Source organism: Macaca mulatta, chromosome 14, assembly GCF_049350105.2.
Source record: "Macaca mulatta isolate MMU2019108-1 chromosome 14, T2T-MMU8v2.0, whole genome shotgun sequence".
NCBI lineage: Eukaryota > Metazoa > Chordata > Mammalia > Primates > Cercopithecidae > Macaca > Macaca mulatta.
The window spans coordinates 128853394-128874441 of NC_133419.1; the positions used below are offsets into that span (position 1 = coordinate 128853394).

At 43.3% G+C, this 21048-nt stretch overlaps 1 protein-coding gene across 7 annotated transcripts in view; it reads right to left on the reverse strand.

The window, feature by feature from the left end:
* ETS1 (ETS proto-oncogene 1, transcription factor) overlaps positions 1-21048 on the reverse strand; it is a 127986-nt gene that overhangs the window by 34170 nt on the left and 72768 nt on the right. The window contains exon 2 of one of the 7 annotated variants that reach the window (XM_077964643.1): positions 4601-4702. The exons of the other annotated variants lie outside the window; for them this stretch is intronic. Coding sequence (XP_077820769.1) covers positions 4601-4702 — 102 coding nt within the window. The remainder of the gene's footprint in view (positions 1-4600; positions 4703-21048) is intronic. 7 annotated transcript variants of the gene reach the window in all.

Consider the following 21048-nt stretch of genomic DNA (forward strand, 5'->3'; position numbering starts at 1 on the left):
AACTGTGTGGGTTTTGTTGTGCGTGTTTGTTCCCTCCATTAGATTTATGACTTGATGAAAAGGACCTTACTGATGGCGGAAATTGGCCAGGACAACACATGTGGAAAATACAGGTCAGGCCAAATGGACAAGCAGTGGTTCTGCTGCAACGGGAACTGACGGATGAGACTGACAAGGAGGCCCCCAGAATCTTCTCAACATGAAAGCTAGGACAGTGGGATGCCAGTGTGAAGTGACAGCCAAGGATGACAGCAGAAAGCCTGAAAAAGAAGTTCCTTGATTCTGGCTCCCATAACTCCACATGCCCTGACAGTGCGGTCTGGACAGGACTGCTGAGCTGACAATTCTCCTCGTAGGTTTCTGCTTCCTGTCAGTGGGCAGGCATTTCTGGGTTCTCGCTTGTTCTCTCCCAGGAAAGCAGCTAGAATTACTTTTGCCTTTCCACCTCAGTGCCACCTCCACAAGCCCAGTCCACGTGCTGTTGGGGCCCCGTCAGAGGTGCCTGGCTCTGCCCCTCTGGCTGTGAGACTCAAGTGCTAGATCTCTGAAAAAAAGGGCTCACATTCCAGCTGAGGGAAACCATCCCCGTCCACTTAGGACACCTGCATTTGGACTTGATCAGCTCCAGAGAAGACACAGTATCAGCATTGTCCTTGGAGTCAAAGGATTTAGATATAAAAGTCAGAACTTTATCCTATAAAGTGTGGAACTGTAGTTTTAAAAAAAAAAAAAAAAAGTCAAACTCCCCTCTATAAGTAAGTGAACAGTTGGCAAAGATTGTCTTTTTCAGTTGTGTGAGCATTGCACTTAAATGATGACTGATCATGTTCAAAAGTGTATATTAAATAGAAAATAAACCCATCATAGAAAATACTAATTCAAAAATTCCCTTTATGTTGTCTGCAGATTGTAGCAGTTCTGTTGATTATACTCGTCAAAAACAATAACAACATCATTACACAGGTGGAAAATCTGACGTGACTTAGCCTAAGCAGATACCTCTTTACTCTTAAAATACTTTACTTCATTACCTATTATAATATTTTTACATTAGGTACAAAATATTTCTAATTTTAGAATCAGTGTCCGGAAGTTAATCAATACCTCCACAGACATTAACTAATTATATTTTATGGAAAAATACTGAAATCTCCTTTGTGCTAATAATTATAATATCTTAAATTCAAATAACATATTTGTTTCAAAACGCTGAGAATCTGCCCTGAAGAAACACTATGCCAACACAGTTGGAGATTCTAAACACACTGGAAAATGAGGACATAAATATATTGCAATTATATTAGATTTCTTGCCCACTGATTATTCCTTGGGACTCCAAATTTCAGTTAATATTTATAGGAGTTCCCCTAGACCTCTGAAAGGACAGTTGTGCAGAAGCTGGTGATTAAATAACCATTACAATATTGCACAGTATTTAGACAGAAGTGAGCAGGTAGCTTTCCCTGAATCTGCAGAAGAATAAGCTAGTGGCATTTTGAATGCGGGGAAACATCTGCTCATTTTTCATTGTGGCCTAACCCTGAACCACCTCATAGATGTTTCAAGTGAAATGTAAAACAAGGGTTTCCATTCACTTACATGTAACTCAAAGTTAAGAGCTGTTCAGTTTCCAAGAACCCTTCCAGGGTGTTTCATGTGTCTTTTCATACCATTCTTTTCAGTTATTTGAAACTGAATGGCTCTTACCAACAATGGTACACAGAATCTAAACACTAGGTGGCTTTTGTTCCGCAAGAAGTTCAAGACATCTGGCCTTACTGACCTCACAAGTTTATTCTCTCACCATTCTCAATCAATGATCATGGGAAGACTGGAGCATCTGGGATCCTAGGGTTAGGAGATGAGGGATACAGCCAAGGACAAGAAATCCAAGGTGCATGTCCCAGTTTTGCATGACCATTGAACTGGGCCCAACCCCATCAGATTATGATACCAGTCATGTGTGCTGGGTATGGTCACACTCAATAGCAGCATGAAAGAAATACCAAGAGTAAGTAATATGCCTTATACCTGAGAAATGCTTTACAGTTTGCCAAGACTCTTTACAGACACTACTCCAAAATATCCTCTAAACATAAAACTGCTGAGGGGCCTGGAAAGGTATCACAAGGTCCCCATTTCACATATGAAGAAATCAAGGCCCTGAGAGATCAAGAGCTTGACCTAAAGTCACAAGGCCATGAGGGACTATCTAGAAGAGTGGCTAGAAGCCACTCTTCTAACTCTTAAAGTTCAGGGCCTTTCTCTCCATTCCACTGCAAACAGAAATGGATCAGATATCCAGGAAAACCAACATTTTCAGAGCTGAGAAAGAAACAAATGGGACTTTTCCTTTCTTACTTTAAAAGATTTTAGGAGTGATTAAAAACTTAAAACCATTCCAAGAAACCCAGGGTTTCATACAGCTAGCCCCGTAAGAACATAATTAACAGCCATTTACAGAATCAACTATAATCTTTTCCTTTCCTGGCACTCAGTCAAGTGAGGCTTCCTTCCATATGCAGCAAATGGGTTAAGTGACAACCTGGCTTCCTTCTCTGTTTATGTGTAACCCTGACTCAACCTAATGGGCAACTTTGCATATAACAGAAGTTTAATTTGTTACATAGAGGCTTACTGAAATATATTTTTTAAAGTAAAAGTAAACCAAGAATAAACCTTCTGGTCCACATGGAGAGGATAAAAGAACAGTTCTCCAAATTGAAAGATAGGATTCTAAAGACAAAGAAAAAAGAGAGAAGGGGGCATGCACTGTTGACAACTTGTTGATCAAAATCCATGGGTTCAGATTTCACTTACACCATTAGTGTAGACACACTGGATAAGTCACTTACTCAATTCACTTTTAAAAGAGGTCTGTTCATAGGTGCTGTCTATATCCCTCATAGAGTTTTACATTTTTTATTTGGCAATTTTCAAACATACATAAAAGTAGAGAGAAACTCTACTCAACATTTATCAATACTACCCGTTTTTATTTCATCTTCCACACACATGTACACACATACACACACGCAGAAGAATTATACACCTAATCCCAGACAAGTCATTTCACCCACAAATATTTCATTGTCACAAGGATATTTTTTAGATAAAGGGAGATCATACAGTTAAAGTTCAATAAAAGGCAAATAAACTCAAGGAAAAGGAAAAAAAGGCTTCCAGTTACTTTCTCTCGTGCTTAAATCTAGGTCTATATTTCATGCATTGGCCCATTTGAACCACAGAACTTCTTTCAAAGCAACACTGTCATGATCTGGAAAGTGCCAGTGTTAGATCACAGAGAGATGATTTCAAATCAAGATGGTAAGCCAGTTCTATGGACTTCCACTTCCTACAAGCAGAAGGCTGCAGTGATAGTTCATCTTAATGGTCAACATCCTCATGAATTTACAACTGTAACTAAAGTGTGCAAAAAATAAAATAAAAAGGCTGGGAGTTCTGGTCAGCACAAAAGGGCAGTGTGAAAGGTAAGACCATTGCCGAACTGCCAAGAACAAGTCCCAGTGTAGGAGATAAGGCACCTTTACCCTTCAGACTAATACAAATAGAGAAATGGCTGTAGCCACACTGACGGATAGCTCTGCTTCTCAAGTTGATGACCCCTGGAAAGTGGTCATTGGTCTCCAAGAGGACTCTCCTGATAAAGAAGCTAATGATCTCAGAATAATGTGCAAAGGAATCTCAAAGACAGTCTCTACTGCCCTCTCTCATTCATATAAATATGGGGTGGAAGTAGAGTAGAAGGGAGTGGTAAGCGATTCCTGTGAGAGGCACTAGAAACCGGGCAGGCAGGACTTCCAGCTCAGGGAGGTGCTATAATCCACAAAGTTTCTGGTTAAGGTTAATGCAAAGAAGGGAGACAAATGTCCCTCCTCAGCCCCTTGGCTATATTTTCATAAACCCAGTGATGTGACAACACAATGGGGGAAATGCAGGACTCTTGGTTCCAGCAAGAGCAAAGCAATAAATGACTCAGTGCCCATGCTGAGGCCACCCATCCCAACCAAACCGTCTATTATTGTCCCAAACAATAGTATACCATGGGACCTGGAACAGACTCATATGAGTTAGGAAACATACAACTGGGTTTCTGACCTTCTTTTAATACCTAACCCTTTCGAAGTCACCAGCCAATGAAAACCACTGCAAAGAAGGGAGAAGAAGCTGCATAGAAAATCCCCAATTCACCCTCCAGTGACCTGATTGACCAAAAATGCAAGCCAGTCTCAAGTTACAGTATCTCGGTTTGCTGCCAATGCACACAGCCGCTAGGGAAAGCACGCTCTTTGGGTACAACGTGCCAACTCTGAGGAGATGCCTCTCCGCAGAGGGAAGCTGCCCTAAGACAAAAGAGATGGTCTCCTGCAAGGCAGCTCCAAATTGCATGGAGAAGCTGGTTTCAGGTCCTGCAGCCAGGCCTGAGAAAGAAGCCTGTAGAGAGGGCTCAGCGCACTGAACATCTGTAGGAAGTGACCTCAGACTTCTCCCTCTTCCCTTCATCCACCTCCTGCCCCATCCCCCAAAAGGAGTTTTAACACATTATTACCACTGAAGTCCTGAGGATTTGGTGACTCACCAGGCTCACACATGGTTCCAATGAGCCCTTGACCATTACATGGTAGGGAAGCAGGAAAAACAAATGAAAGCAGTTGTAATTCGGCAGCGCCGGAGTTCAGACCTGCCAGACAAAAGGGATTGCAGGCATGTTCCCAAATTCGTTCAGGCACCTGACATGCACAAGCTATTTTTAATCACTGGATTTATTTCTTTCCTACCTCCTCCACCATCCTCCACCTCAGCAAATGTTTCGAAGTCAGAGCAAAACCCAAATCAATTCCAGGTGTTCAGGGAAACCCAGAGAGGCTCTTCCGTTCCAGGATCCGAGCCAGAAAGCAGAACTGCCCCCTGGGTCCTGTAGCTAAATTTTCTTGCTCTTTCCTTAGACTAGTTCAAATCTCCCACCCTAAACATTGGGCAATTGGCCTAAAATAGGAAATACATGAATGAATGTGTCCTGCTGGAAAGGCTTCTAAATATGTGTTTTTCTCTAGCAGCCTGGCAAGTGAAGGTACATAAACCAGGTCTCAAAGCCCCTCAGATGAAGCTCGCTTTCATTCTCTAGGATGCTCTACCCGCCATGCTGTGAGGATTAAGTGGACTGTATGTGAAAATGCCAAAGCTTAAGACATAGTAGGTGCTCAACAAATCACTGGCTACTTGATTATACTGAAAAGCATCTTATAAAATATAGACTTAAAAAAAAAAGATTTTATTTCCCAATGCTTACAGAAGCATCAAGAAGGAATCTGGCAATTTCTCCAGGTACAAACAAGTGACTGAGAAAATAAGAAAAACAAATGCAAAACTCAGATTCTGAGATATAAATGGAAATTGACATCCCCTGAAACTGCATTTTTTTTTTCTAACAGAATAGACTAATTTCTTACCTATTCTGCATCCTCCAGTCTGCTAAGGGGAAAATGCTTCTTGCAACAATCAGCATCTAAAATATGTTTGCCATGACACTTCAGAACTACATGAATCCAATGCACCTAAGATGCCTTTTGGTTATAAAAATATCCTAAGAGTTCCACCTTAGAATCAATATGGCACAAAGTAAAGGTATAATTTTATGCTGAGAACTCTTTTCTATGTGTTTGGAATCTGCCAAAACCCAAGCTGCGTTGTAACTGTCATTTATGGGCCTCTAAATTAATGACACTCAAGCAATTTAAAAGGAAGTTTTAGCTATTGAGATTATGATTCCTGTGTACAAAGACCACCTCGATAGGGTACATTAAAGAATCATTTAAGCTTCTTAAATGATCATTTCAAGTCATTTACAAAGTACTTCACATGTTTCAAAGCATTTCCTGCATAGATAATTACACTTGACTCCCACCACATGACATATTTTACAGTTCCTAAATGTCCCAGAACAGTGTGACTTCTTTGTCATGAAAAACACAGAGCCATGGTCTCTACATTACTCAGGAGGAAAGAATGAGTTGGGCCCTTTCTTCTCCACGGCTTTGCAGAGAACCACATTGCATCCTATTGGTTCTTCCCACATCTTACACTTTTGAATGAAGACAACTCCTGCCCTGCCTTCACTAAAATTCTCATGACAGGATCATAAGGCTTTTGGTACCAACGTGACATACGATAACCCCACCCAGGAAGACAATGGAGAATATCTGACAACTGCATCTTGCTATAATCCCAGCTTCCACTACTTCTGGTTTACATAACGGCCTTTGAGGCCTCATCCTCTGAGATCTTGCAGATGCTGGTGAATTGGGCTAACCAATTGATTTTAATTTCACTTAACTCCCACCTATAATTATCATTCCTGCTATTTGAATAGAACTATATCTTTTAGAAAGTGTTTTCTTGAATATTCTCGTATGATTTTTCAAAACAAGCACATGTAGTATGATCTTTATCATGTAGGTAGGTGAGGAAATCGAAGCTCACAAAGGTTTCTTAGGTGACAACGAAGATTGTCAAGCCAGTAAAGTGAGATAACAAGGACTCAATCCCACATCTTCAGACACTAAAGCCAGATGTTTTCTCCCTGCACCTATTCACAGAATTAAAAGCAAATGAGGCAAAAATGATGGGGCGTGGTAACATTTATTTTTTCATTTTCTCCAACATTTTCATTTACAGAACAAGCTCTTTGTGGCGCAGGGAGGAACCTCAATCCCTGAGACTCTCTGCCGACAGCAGGCTCCACTGCACATCCTACCCAGAACTGGCCTGGTCAAACCTCGGGTCGGGGCCCACTTGGCACTTGGTCGGGGGGCAAAACAGGCATCGGGAGAGTGGTGCTGAGAATCACCAAGGCGGCCAGACTGGGCAAGGTGTACGATGAGGAGTTTTCTCCATGGGCAAAGGAAAAATCTGGGCAAACAAATGGAGTAGAGCCCGTTTATTTAGGCTGGAAGAGGTAAAGTTTTTCTGCACTTTTGAACTGTTTTCTCAAGGCCTGCCTCTCCCTCCCACGCAGGAAACAAACACAGAGACAGGCCTCTTCCAGTGAGGGCTTCAGGCGTTCAAAGCTAGCCCGGGAAGGGCAGAAGGAAGAAAGGCTTTGAGAAAGGAAGGAGGAACGGGGGCTGGGAAGGTGGTGCAGTGGCCACGCGGGTAGCCGCCAAGGGAGAAGGCTGGAGCTGGGTGCAGAGAGAGGAGGAGAGCTGGCCAAGAAGGGAGGAGAGAGGGAAAGAAAGGAGGAAGCAGAGAAAGGGAATATTGGAAAATTGTAAACCAGAATAAAGAAAACAGAATGCAGAGTGGCAATGGCCTGGGAAGAGGCAACAACTGACTCCCAATTAATGATGTTCAGAAAGCAACATTTTTTCATCAATTTTGAAAGGAAATTCTCTCTCAACTTTCTTATTTATTTATACATTATATAAATACATTTTTAAACCAAAAAAGGACCGTTTTTCCAATGGGAAAAAGTCTTGTTTGAGATGAAAGCCAGTCTTCAAAAACTTCTTAGAGGAAGCTGAAACCCCACATGTCTTGGTGCTACAGAAAGAAAAACAAAGTGGACATTCTTCCTGCGTTCTAAGGCTTTTTTATGCAGATGTGTTTTTCTTGTAATAAATAAATCTGGACAGAGAAGGAAAAAGCATACTCATCCACATTCACACAGTACAACTGTCTGTCTTCAACCTAGGGAAACCACAATGAAAAATAAGAATATGCAAGTCCACTTTCCCAGTACAGCAGACAAGGATTCTCAATACGGCAGCCACAGGCACTGAAGCAACACAGGATGCGTGCACACCCTGTCCCAACTTCCAGATCCATAGAGGAGTACTTGATGATGAATGGTCATCAGGGTCAAGGCAGGACCTGAAAAACGACCACTATACTTCCCCAGAAGTCTTCTCACTTAAGACATTTGGTTGCCCCATCCTTTTTGAGCTATATAATTTCACTTAGAAGCCAAAATGATTATTTCAAAATGATTAGACACAATGAGTTTAAATCTGCCTTCTTATGAGTTCTATCAATCGGCCCTTGTTCTGCTGGTTAAGAGATCAGCAGCACAAAGCGAATCTGTCCTCCTCTGGAAGCTTTTCCCCTGCTTTCTTCCTCCTATCGTCACTTCCATCCATGTTTCCAAACTCCTTGATTGCTTCAACCATTCATGTTGGCATGGTTTTTGGCCACTCCCCTCGCTCCACCTAGAAGCATTCCTCTTAGCCTACGTTCCTGAAGAGTATCATAAGCATTCATAGGTGAACATCATGCTTCTCAGAAGTTAAATAGGAACAATGAGATGATCATCTTACTCCATAAGCTTTGATTAGTGCAGACTAAGACAACACTGATCTAACAGCCTAACTACAAAAGCCACTCAAAGGACATTGCCAGGACCTCTCCATAGAAACTGATACTGAACCAGTTCTATACCTATTGACTGAATTTCATTAACTTCACGAGAGGGCTTCATATTTACCCATATTAACTTCACTTTGTTTCAATCCATGTTTCTAAGAACTTTTTTATATCTTGAATCTGTGCTCATCCTATTAGCTGTCACTCTCAGCTTTGCACCATCTGCAATGCACTAAGTGTGCTTTCTGCATCTTTCTCTATTCTAAGCCCCTAATAAAAATGTTGAAAAGGCAACCAGCAAGTACTGATCCCCATAACATAATGTCAGATGCTGTGCATTACTCTGACACTGACACATTAATCAAGACCCGTTGGGTATAGTTGCTCAACCAGTTACAAATCCTCCTGACTTTACTATCATTAGATCCACATATCTTTGTCTTGACCACAAATATATCATGGAAAGACTCAGACAAAAGCATTACTGGAATCAAAATATGAGGTTACAATATTCAGTTGGTCTACCAGTTGTGGAGCCAGTTCTCCCCTTGAGTTTCTATGCATCAGGCAAGTGCAAAGGTGGCTGATACTGCAAATGGCTGAGCTGGAATTCAGACCCCTGCACAGTGAGAGAAAAACAGACAGAGAAAGAGGTTGGGGTGGAGAGAAAGAGAGAGAGAGTAAGAGAGAGAGAGCTGCAGCCACAGCATTGCTTTGCTTCCAGAAACAATGGGCAGTTAGAGAACAATGGCTATAGACAAAGTCTTGGTCTATTTATATCTGCCACTGTTAGTCCCAGACAGGAGGAACTGGAAGTCTGCCCTGTATGCACAGCTCCAACTGGACCCAAGTTGGGAGGAAGATGAGGTCACCAAGAAGGCTGCCTGCTTAGAAATGGGCTTCTTTTCTCCTCGCATAGTTGCTTCTTAGCCTAAAGGTTCTCTTAAGTTTGCTTGCCTTCTGCTAAAATACAGCCACTGCTGAGAAGGGAGAGATGAGAAAAGTAACTGCTGCTCTGCCCAGCCCAAAGCAATTAAGGCCTCTCTTTACAGAGGTTGCAGGAAGGTGGGAATGCCAAGGAAAAAAATAACTAATCGATGGAGGTCAACTGTATGGTTTCTGAAACAACAGTCTGATTAGGTCTGTTAATTATACATGTTTAGGAGCACTATAAAGGAGCTTTTCCCTGGGAAAGTTCCCTCCTCATTTCTTTGGAGACAAATAAAGAGGCCAAGAGCTGAAATTCACAGATACGTGAGCATTACATCTCAGGGACAATCTCTTCTTCCCTTTATTTCAGTCCCTTTTTGAGGGTATCTCTATTTTCTGGAATTTCACCTTTTGCTCTAACATGGCTTTGGAGAGATAATCAATTTTAATCCCTCCCAAACTGTGTTACTTGTATCCTTAATCCTCCTACAGGCTTACTAAAAAGAGCCACCAGTAGATTAGCCTGTGATAGACACCAAACTGAATATGCGGAGAGCCTGGGCCCGGGAGGAAGGCACCGGGAGGGAGGCACAGCCGTGAGCCCCCCCAGGCATCTCCTCCTGCATGCCTTCATTGTGAGTTTCCACCAACAGCCCTTAGCCCTTAGGTTAATGGGCAACCAACAGTAAGCAACTGCAACCCCTGGATCCTGTCCAACCTTATAACCTTAAGAATCCCAAGTGTAAAGCTGGAATCTTCCAGAGGCAAGAAATTCAGGGCTCAACAAAGAGATCCCCTGAGCAGTAACTTCAGATTTCCACTCATGCCTCAAGTTCCTGTCACTAACTTCCCACCTTGTTCCTGGAAAACCAATATGTAAGGAGATATAAAAATCTAAGTAAGATTTTTTTTCCTCTTTTTCCTTTAAATAGCTTAAGATATTTTACTGACAATATCTCAGATAACGTCAACCCATTGGGAGGGAACTAGTAGCAAATACTTAAATGTTTTATAACTTAAAATTTTAAGCACAGAGCAGGCACATGCTGGATACTGCTAGGGCCAAGGAACCCTAGGAGCCAAGAAATGGTTAAAAGGGATGCATCATGTTCCTTCCCCAGCCCCACATGCTCTTCATCAACTTCAGAAGTGTGTCAAGATGCTCAGGGTCCAGACCATCTGTAGGGTACTCTCATAAACTTGAACTACTGGGACAACAGATAATGTGCACAAGCCCGTAACAAGCAAACATACTCGTACATCTTTCATGCTATGCAAATGGCGGAGACTGAAATTCAGATGAAGTATTTGACCATCTAAAATATACCAAACTGCGAAGATCTAAGTGGGTGCATAGGTCACCTGACCTGATACGGCACATCATTCAAACACTGCTTCCTTGACTCCTCCCTTATCCCCTGCTCCCAACAGACTAAATATTCCCTTCCCTAAGGGCCCTGCTGAATCATCCCAGTGTAATTCACAAGAGCCACATGGGAACCACATGGCAGGAGTCAGGAGAAGGCAAAGACACGCACATTCTTACCCTAAAGCAAGGCTGACATCAGAGAAGATGCAGAAATCTCCACCCTGAGAATGCTGGTAAGCACACGAGATGGCCGTCCCTCCGCCTATCACAGGCTCCCACTAATGCCGGCACGCCAGCTAAACATACCAGAAACTGATGGTGCCGCCCCAGCGTGGTACAGCTCATGGAATACAGGCCCCACACAGAGCAGTAAATCTAAATGTATGTCCCTAATGAGGAGTCAGAAATCCTGAGACTTCAGGGATTTAGGCAATAATTGTGGGGACCCAGCTCAAGTTTCCTGCACTGAAAAGGAGGGACCTAGAGAAATAAGCTTCGAAGGGAGCATGCTTACGCTCCCTAAACCATTAGGCTCACTGCTAAACCTATCATCCGAGCCTACCCCAAGGTTTGTGTAGACCTACCTAATCTTTAATTTTGGTCTCTATATCTCTTCAGCTTTGGCCTTTTTTATGGCCTGGAGCAATAACTGTCAGCCCGAGTCCTCTCCTGGTGTGTTCACACATTTCCCTGTCTCTGTCCCTCTATCCTGCCCTCACTCTAGCTATATGATGCATAAAGCCTTATCCAGGGCCAAAAAGCAAAAAAGAGGAATTTACAGAATTTGCTATAAAACTTTAACAACTCCTTGGAGGGATGTTCTCTTTCCTGGCAAGCAGATGTAGTTATAAAATGAATGAAAAGTGGAGAGAAGGAGGAGCCAAGCTCTGCCACTGGTCAGGGGTCCTAAACTATTTCTGGAATACGGAATTAGAAGAGGCTTTCGACGTCATCTAGTTCAAACCTTTTCTTTGACTGGTGGGTAAAATGAAGCTCAAGGTGACATCAACTTGCCTTAAGTCACATGGCTACTAATTCTAGAACTCTTGGCTCCCTCTCGGGATCTTTTTTTCCTCTACACCATTGCTGTTTACTTACAGCGGTGGACTGGGAGGGAGAGGCTTTCTCCCATGTCTTCACTACCATCAAGTCCTGGTTCATCATTCTGGATAAACACTACTCCTTCCCAAGTTATTAAGAATCACAGAGGAACGAGGCATCCAAAGATCTAATAAACATGATGGGATTTTATAGACCCATGATGCTATCCACTCCTATTTCAGGTTATAAGTCTAGAATACTAAAGGTCAGACTGTAAGGTGGAAAAGCTTCCTCCTAGCAAACATCCCTGTTGCATAGCAGGGATATTAAGCAAGCAACTTTCAACAGTCAACGCCAATAGCATGACGCCATGGTGCCTGATGGCTCTGAAATTTGAGGGTGCTATTCCTGTCAATCCAGAAAGAGTGAAGACTGTAGTTAACTTCAGTGAGCTATGGACCTTTACCTAAAAAGCACCGTAAGACAGAGTGCATCATATCATTTAAAGGTTTCATACTACCACCCTTCTAGTCCTGCTGGTATTCCAAATAGGGTCACTGAGCCATGGTGATAGGGTTGAGGGAATACGACAAACCCCACTGACAAAGCCAGAACTTAACATCAGGGGCACTAGCCAGTAAGCTGAATCTGATCTATCTAATTAATGAAGCTATTTGTTGAACCCCAGAAAGGCCATGGCCCGAAGCAACACAAGCAGCTCTAGTTGTGAAGGCAAATGCAGTCGGAAGGCAGAGACCTAAGGGTTCCAGGAAAGATCCACCTCATTGTGATCTCTTCTACGTCCCACAGATTTTTTTCCTCTCCTTCCCAATGGGCCTCTCTTTAATGGCCCCAAACACCCAGTCTTCAGCATTCTGTTGTTCCTGCTGCTGCCCCAGAGTCTCACCCACGCGGATCCGAGGCAGACAGCCTCAGACGCCTCTCCCAGTAGCAAGCCCAAGAGGGTGATAAGTCGCCAGGCAGGCCCAATCTCCAGATCAATGGGTGAGACCAACCAATGGGTGGCGAGCAGAGAAAAAGTGATCAATGCAAAAGGCGGAGGGAGCTGAAGTCACTCTCCATCTGCCTGGGTAGGTAGGAAAGGGAGAGACTGGGATGTGCAGCCCTCATCCGCTGCTAATAAATGGCTTTGCCTCATCAGGAAGCCATTAGGAAATTGCAGCCACCACAGCCCCAAGCTCCCTGGACTGAACTGTCTGCATGCAGCTGGTGAAAGCGCTCATTATCTCTGTCCAGACGACACTAGCTCACTACACAGTGGAGCCTAACCAATGAGCCCTCAGAATAAACCTTGGGCTTAAGTGGTGAGGAAGGAGGGACTGAAAAAGTCCTTTGAGATTGGGGAGATGCAGCACTCCCCCAGGTGTGTGTTCCAAGCTCCAGATCAGGAATACAGGCCCACCTCCTCTCATTCTAGCTGCACAGCATTCTTTCATTCAGAAAGAGCTACTGACTGCTCGTGGGCATGGGGCTTCTTTTGGGGGTGATGAAGACATTCTGGAATTAGACATTGATGATGATTGCACAACACTATGAATGTACTAGAATGCACTGACATGTACATTTTAAGATGGTAAATGTTATGTTGTATCAAGTATATCTCAATTTAAAAAAAAAAAAGTAAATTTTAAAGAGACAGAGAGAGAAAGAGCTACTGGCCCACTGCTATGAGCCCAACAATGAGCACCTTGGTGATGAGCACCTTGGTGATGAGCACCATAGATCCCTCAGGCAGAGTTTCCCTCTAGTGGGAGAAGCGAACACCACCTAAGTACACAAGCAATCGCTACATGCTCACAACACACGATGAGTGCTGGGATCATGGCTGAAGCGGAAGGTTTTGCAATGCAGACTGAGTGAACTGGCCGGGTCCAGAAGCACTGGGGGAGGGGGTAGGAAGGAGTGCATGTAAGATGTCCTGGGTGTAGGGCGTGAGGGACAGAAAGGGGGCAAGGTGTCCAGGATGGCACTCCTGGCAGATGGTGGCATTACTGAAAGGGAAGACGACGAGAGGATGAGATCTCCCACAGCCACCTCCGCCACCTGGAAATCCTTGTGAGATGGAAGCCCCACGATACTCACTGGGAGACCAACCATGGGAGAGGCTGGGCAAGGGCCGTTTCCAGAGGCAGACACCTGGTATCTGCAACTTCTGAGACCACTTATGTGAGGACAAAAGAGAAAGGGCCACAGGTTCTAGAAGACAAACAAAATCCCTCAAGTTCCCTACCCTAAAGATGCTCCCAGAAAAGGCTGCCGAGTGCTCATTTAAAGTGATTTGTGCATCTTTATACTTACATGCTTAAGATTCTCATGGGGAAGAAGTCTCCATCAAACAGGGCTTTCCCCCTCCAGTCCCTGGTGGGGGAGACAGAGGAGAAGCTGATAGGGCGGTGGGGTGCGGGGGCGGTGAAGGCTCACTGTACAGGAACTGAGGAAGGTGCAGTCACAATACTGTGAAGCCAGGGATCTTTTTGGGAAATTCTTTTCCAAAAGGGATCATGAATTTTGGCCCTGGAATGCCCCAGAGCACCACTGATTGGTTCCCTGGCCCTGACTCAGATGGGGCTGGGCTCCACCCTCCATGAGTAAATAAACGGAGGGAGGGAGAGGGAAAGGGAGAGGGAGCAGAGTGGGCAGACAGGAACCAGAAGGCCAGGGCTGACTCTGGTTCAGAGAACACACCAGATGAGATTTCAGCGACGGATGGTGTGGCAGAATTCAAGACATAATTCTCTGAGCCTTACACACCACTCCAGTTGGGATCCAGCCCTGCCTTGGCAGCCGGCTCAGTGCTGCTTTATAATATACTGAATTAGTCACTGGATTAGCAAGCACATTTACACACAGTGGCGCACAGCTGTTTAAAGACGCAGATCCCCTTTTCTAGGTGCCAGATTCTGGCTATAAATCAACCACTGCAATCAGCAACCAGCATACCCAGAGGTGCACGGTTCCTGCAGGCGTCCTCCTTAGGGGACGCCTGCTAGAACTGGGATGGCCATTTTCTGGGGCCATGAGGTACAGCTGTGGCAAAGAAGGAAAGGTCGGTGGGCTTTTTCTGTCTTGAATCTTATTATCTTCAGGGAGCTGCCAAATGAATTCACTGACCTGGACCTTCCGGCGGCAGCCTGGCTCAGGAAGTGACACCTGAGCGAACAGGAGTTCGAATCCTGCCTGGCTGGATTATCAGGTATAGAGTTTTTCTCTGAAACCCTGAATGGCTACGTCACCTCCCAGAAAAGAAAGGACTGCAGGGCAAAGACGACAGTACTTCAGCAATTAAAATAATTTTAAATCCTCATAACGTCAATTCCAAAAAGTTGCCTTGTTGAACTGGCAAGGGCAGTGTCTAAAAATAATGCTTTAGAGTTGGAATCATAACTCAAGCCCTAACTCATGTTTGGTAAAAATGCGTGAGAGGCATTTGAAAATAATTGAACCGGCCACAGGGACGGCTCTGGCCCACTTGGTGATGGAGGTGTCAAGTGGAAAATTTTCTGTAACCAGGTTAACAGTAACCACAGTTTTAACAACCACTGAAGTAATAACAGCGACAGCAGCAATGAAGTTTTGTACAGAATTTGGTGACCTACAAGATAATGGTTTATTGAGCCCCTGTGGCAATGAAAAAGTATAAAAGTATTTCACAGGAATTATCTCTAATCCTAACAACAGCCCTGAAAGCTCTTTATTATTATCTCCTTTGTAAGGATCAGAAAGGAAAGGTTTACAGAAGTTAAATAATTTGTCTAAGGAAAAATTAGTAAAGATCAAGCCTGAATTCAAACCCAGGGCTGTCTTACCTCAAAACTCTGCTCTTTCAAAGGACATGGTGCTGCTTCCAGTGAGGAATATCATTATAACCAATGTAATGAAAGTGAGGCTGTGTGATTCAGGGACTCAATTACTTACTATAAAGCACTCTAAATGTAAATATCTCTCCTTTGTCTTAGAGGGCTCACGTACCCAAAGAGAAATAGAGAGTTTATCTAAACTCTGTGTCGTAAGATCATGGTAAGATGCCTGTGGCATAAATAAATCCACCTGACAAATATAAGAACCAAGAACCAATTACTAAATAAGGTGAATTTCATTTAGGCTCCTCAAAACAGGAATTTAGAGAAGATTCATAAAGAGATTTGTGACTAGCTTGTGTAGGCAGAGCCTAGTGTGTATTCTGCACCAGCTTTTGGAAATTCAAGTATTACTTCCTTAGGACTTGCTTGCCTATAAAAACACTGAAAATATTTTCTTACAAAGCAAGGCAGTTGGGGGCAACTGAAGACTTGCATCATCTTTGCTCATCACCCTCTGCCTGCACCATGCCACTAGGCGGATATTTTGATCAAAGCCAGGAGAAACCAGCGGTAAGTCACCCAGGGCCCAATCTCATTAAAAAAACTAAATCGCTGTTTGGTTCACCCAGCACCCCAGATCCTTTGGAGACTTTGCAGTCAGCCTGAAATTTCAAAGTTCTTTCATCAGACCATCCATTACAGAAGAGGATGGGTGGAAGGCATGGAAAAGCCACAAAGCTCCCTGCAAGACAGACCTTCAGAAATCCGGAAATAGATTCCTTATTTTTAAAAATCTCCAGTTGAATCAGAGGTTAACATCGGGTCCACCATGGAGACGCTGATTCATTCTGTGTGTGTGTTTACTTTTCTACAAACGTCCCTCTTGCATCAAGTAGCTTCACGTCCTAGGCTTGTGCCTCTGAACATCCCCTCCCTGGAGAATTCTCAAGCCAGGGTGGAGCTCTCAGTTCGTTCCTCAATTGTCCAATGTGGAAAGTGGGGGCCAAAGCACCAATTCTGTACACAAGTTTAGTAAATCTGGCTAGCCACCTTTTCATGAGTCTACTTTGGATTTGAAAATGCACCATGGAAATCATGCGAAATGTTTTGTTTTTGTTTTTTAGTTTCCCACTACTAATACATCCCAATGGTAGATATGTATAAGTGAAATGAGTGCATTCTTCCTACCCCTGATCATGACAAGCCTGACAGAGAACACATCACACAGAAAAATGTGCCAAGAATCAAGACCTCTTAGAAAAATGTTAGAAAGTTTTCCCTCCAATGGATTCTGTCTAAGTAGGTAGGCCTTGGTAACTAGAAAGGTCTAAGATCAAATTTATGACTTGAAAACCTATGGCTTTGGGCAAATTATCTGAACTTAATTCTGGACTCAATTTCTTATCTACAAAATGGGAATTAAGGTATCAACCTCAAAGGGTTGTTTAAAGAATGTGATGATGTATTTCTGTAAAGCACATTGCCAAGTATCTGACACACAGTAGGTACTCTCTAAATATTAGCTTCACTTCTCTCACTCCAACTAAACTGCATTATGTAAAGAAAAGCAAGCATCCAGCAGTTTTGAAGAATGTTTGGTTTCCATTAGGAGGCAAGGGAGGTGTAAGACTGAACTCTTGATCTTATATGAAATCAAGGATGCATTTCCTGTACACACACACACGACTCACCCTTGGGGAGTTCATATGTATTTAGCATCCCCACTCCGTATCATATCTCCCACTAATTTAATAACACTCCTTGAATCACCAAAGACTCCAGAGTACTTTCTAAATGGGAACTCATTAACTTTCCCACTCTCTCTCAAAGAAAGGCAGCTCACTCACTAGGAGCATCCTTCTTGGAGAAGAATACAAAGATAACACAGACATGTGTCCATATCTGGTGGCTTAAAGTAAAGCCAGACTTGGGTATCCTGATTCTCCCATCAGACAACAGAAGGTAATAAGATGACCACCCTGCCCAGTTAACAGCAGAAAAAAATATTCAAACCAGGCAAAGCTAAGACCAAGGACCCCTTAGGCCTAACCCAAAACTATTGTTACATGGAGGCACCAAGTCATAGTGCTGAACCCCAATTTGAGGAGGAGACACACTTCGTGACCTCACTGGGATTTGCTTTACAAGATAACATTTTCCTGGCAGGCATTAAAGTTAGTGCCCAGATTTAAAACAGCCAACTTCAAACTATTATCTTCATTCTTGCTATAATCAGGTGTACCACCCAACTTCCCATCCCCACCTCCTCTTCTCTAGTAATCCAGAGGTACCCAAGGTCACTACTGGCTACTTAAGGTTTACACCCACTCCCAAGGAAACACCAGCAGCCAAAAGAATACTTCCCAGATCAAAAACCTGTCATTTGACCTTGGCATGCTCTGGCTCCCATAATGACCAAAATAAGGTCCGGCCAGAGGGGCTTACGTTTTTTGGTAAGGAACAACACATTGTTTTAGGGAGATCATCTGATATAACTCTGCTAAGCTCTGAGTGTCTATACATGGTGCCACAGCAAATACCCTATGTCCCAAATGGAAACTAGCAGGGTGAAAAAATTGTTCATCTAAGATGACATTAATTTCTGTATGCCTCCTTGGTACAGTTCTTTTCCATAACATGCAGCTTAAGATTCAATGATTTTTTCATTTTTTTTTCCTGAAGCATTCCTCCAGTTACCTGAAGCTCTCACTGATTAAAATAGACTCCTTCACTAAAAGGGGTAAACTGAGGCACAGAAGAACAAAGCAATGTGCCTTATAGTTCAGAATAGGTAAACAAAAAATGGACCTCTATTCTTTTCAAATCTCTTTAGATCAAAAGAAAAAAATTGTATTTCTCAAAGTCCAAAGTCAACCTTCTCCAAAGGGAAACTGCATGTCTGTCTAGTAACCTATGGGATCATTCACATTTTTTTTTCCTTGAGAAGGAACTAACTTGCCAGCCTACCAACAATTCTGCCAGTGCTTTGGCATCATGCATATCTGTACAAACTTTCCAGAGCCTATGTCATAGTGATCTGTTCAACCTGCTCAAAGCTCAGTAATCCTAGTTACTTGTGCATAGTGACCAGTGCTACCTGCTCAAAGCTTAATAATCAGTCAGCTATGTGGGACTTGTTACAGATACATAAAGTATGTGGGTGAAATCTACCTCCACCAAAAGAGAAGAGAATGCCTTGTTGACATTTTGATCTCAAGCTAACATTGATTATTAACATTATTATTATATTTAAGTGAATGTACTAGATACTCATCTAATCAAAGAAATGCATGTGGCTAAACTCAAATGTCAGGGGATTTGGAGAAACTGACTGGAGCTTCACGTTCTAACTCTCTGCTTATTTTCCCTGGAACCTTGGGAGGGTAACTTGGCATCGGTGCACTACACTTTCCTTATTTGTAAAATATTGGTAGCTCTAAGGATTACCATGAGCTCAAATGTGGTGAAGTCACATGGCAAACTGTAAAATGCTACTAGATATAGCCAAGTAATTAAGATGAACTAGCAAACAATATGCACAAACGGACCTTAGTATTTCTCCCAAATTCCACAAACACCCAAATATTTCTGAGAATTCTGAAAACAACAGACATGGAAATTTCAAGTTAGCCACAGGTGGGTTTGAATCTAAACTCCTCCATTCAGCAGCTTTGCAACCTTGGGCAAGTCGTTTAATCTCGGTTGCTTCATCTATGAAATGGCAATAATAATGCTTCACTATTGGGGCAAAATAATGAGGATACTGGCACAACGTTCGCACCCAATAACTACTAGAAAATAAACAGAACAGGAGGAAAAAAGAAAAGATGGGTGGAGATGAGAAATGCTTACACAAGCACCAGTAGATAAACTCGACACTGTCATCAATGATCGTTTTCTTTGTTTTTCCCCAAAAACTGGCAGGCTGAACTTAGGTCCCTGCTTTGGAAAGAGAAGGGTAACTGTGACAGACCTTTCTCAAAATGTAGAAATAACATCAATCAGATGAGACTTCAGATAACACCCATGTGCGGGCACCGCTCTTGCACCGCCGCCACACCCCAGTGTACATTTGTAGCTTCCGGGGTGGCTGGGGAAGCCAAGGCAGGTGGTTTCTTGTCCGCCTCCAGCTCTGCCAAGCAGCCTGTGCCCACTGCAGGGTCAGCCTGTGGCCACCCAGACACCATTCTGTGGGCACCCAAAGCACGCAGGCCTGGCCCTTCCCTCTGGGCAAACAGCAGGCCGGGGCCCTGACTCACTGGGTCTGTCAGGAGAGGCGCTGCCATGGCTAACAGCAGAATGCATTCCCCAGGCAGGAGGGACTGTTTCTGACCAGAGCAGTCTATCAAGAAGACACAGATTGGATGAAAGAAGCTCATCACTCAGCCCACAGGCTCGGCCCTGCAGAAGCAGCTGGACGGGCTGCTTCACCTACTGAACCCTGGACTTCCATCTCCCTCCTCCAGGTGAGAACCCGCACTGGAGCTGCCTTCAGCTGCAACTGCAGCAAGGGCTCATGGAAAAGGGAAGCTGAAAGGAAGACCACGAGGAAGGCATGATTCTTGGTTCAGTTCTACCTGAGACAACATGCCTCCATTTCCCCAATGGTGAGCTAGGCTGGCAACACTTTCTAACATCTCTGTTTCTCTGTGGAAGTAGCCCTTTACCAAAGCACCCAAAATTCCTCAATGATTAAGTTGTCATTAACAGAATTTGGGGATTCGGATGCAAATCCCCATGTTGCCTACCTCTTGAATGGCAGTCTACGCACCCTCCAATCCTTGGCTGTTTTAAATGTTACCTAAAGTCATAGGATGTCAGTGTTAGGAGAAATCTAACAGGTCATCATTGCAATGAATTTATTTGACTGATGAAGAAAATGAGGTGCATAAAAATGCAATGACTTGCCTAAGGTCACACAGACAGACACCGATGCAGAGTTGTGACTGGAGACCAACATTCCCGGCTCTCCAGCCCACATTCTCCCCACAGAGTGGACACTGCTTATTTCATACACAATATTTATTCCTACTGGTAAGGAACAAATATGATAATCTGTGATTCTTCATTGCATTCTGTACATTTATTTCATATCTTAATGATGTCAGACAACTGGTGCATAAGGTATGGAATTAACTTAAATTTTTGGCCACAGATATCAAATAGGAAAAATGTGTAGGTACTAGAAGTATAAAAGTCAGTCACATGGAAACTCTTCCACTGAAAATTTCCTGTGATAAGTTTCCTAAAGGGTATTTCAAAATCAGACTTGGGCGGGGGCAGTGGTTCATGCCTGTAATCCCAACACTTGAGGAGGCCAAGGTGGAAAGATTGTTTGAGGCCAGGAGTTCAAGACCAGCCTGGGCAACATAGTGGGACCTCATTTCTACAAAAAATTGAAAGAAAATCAGACTCAACAACACATTCTTAGTTTGAACATGAATGATATTAATGCATCACCCAATTCTAAATATATCAGACAACTCTAATTACACACAAAAAAAAAGT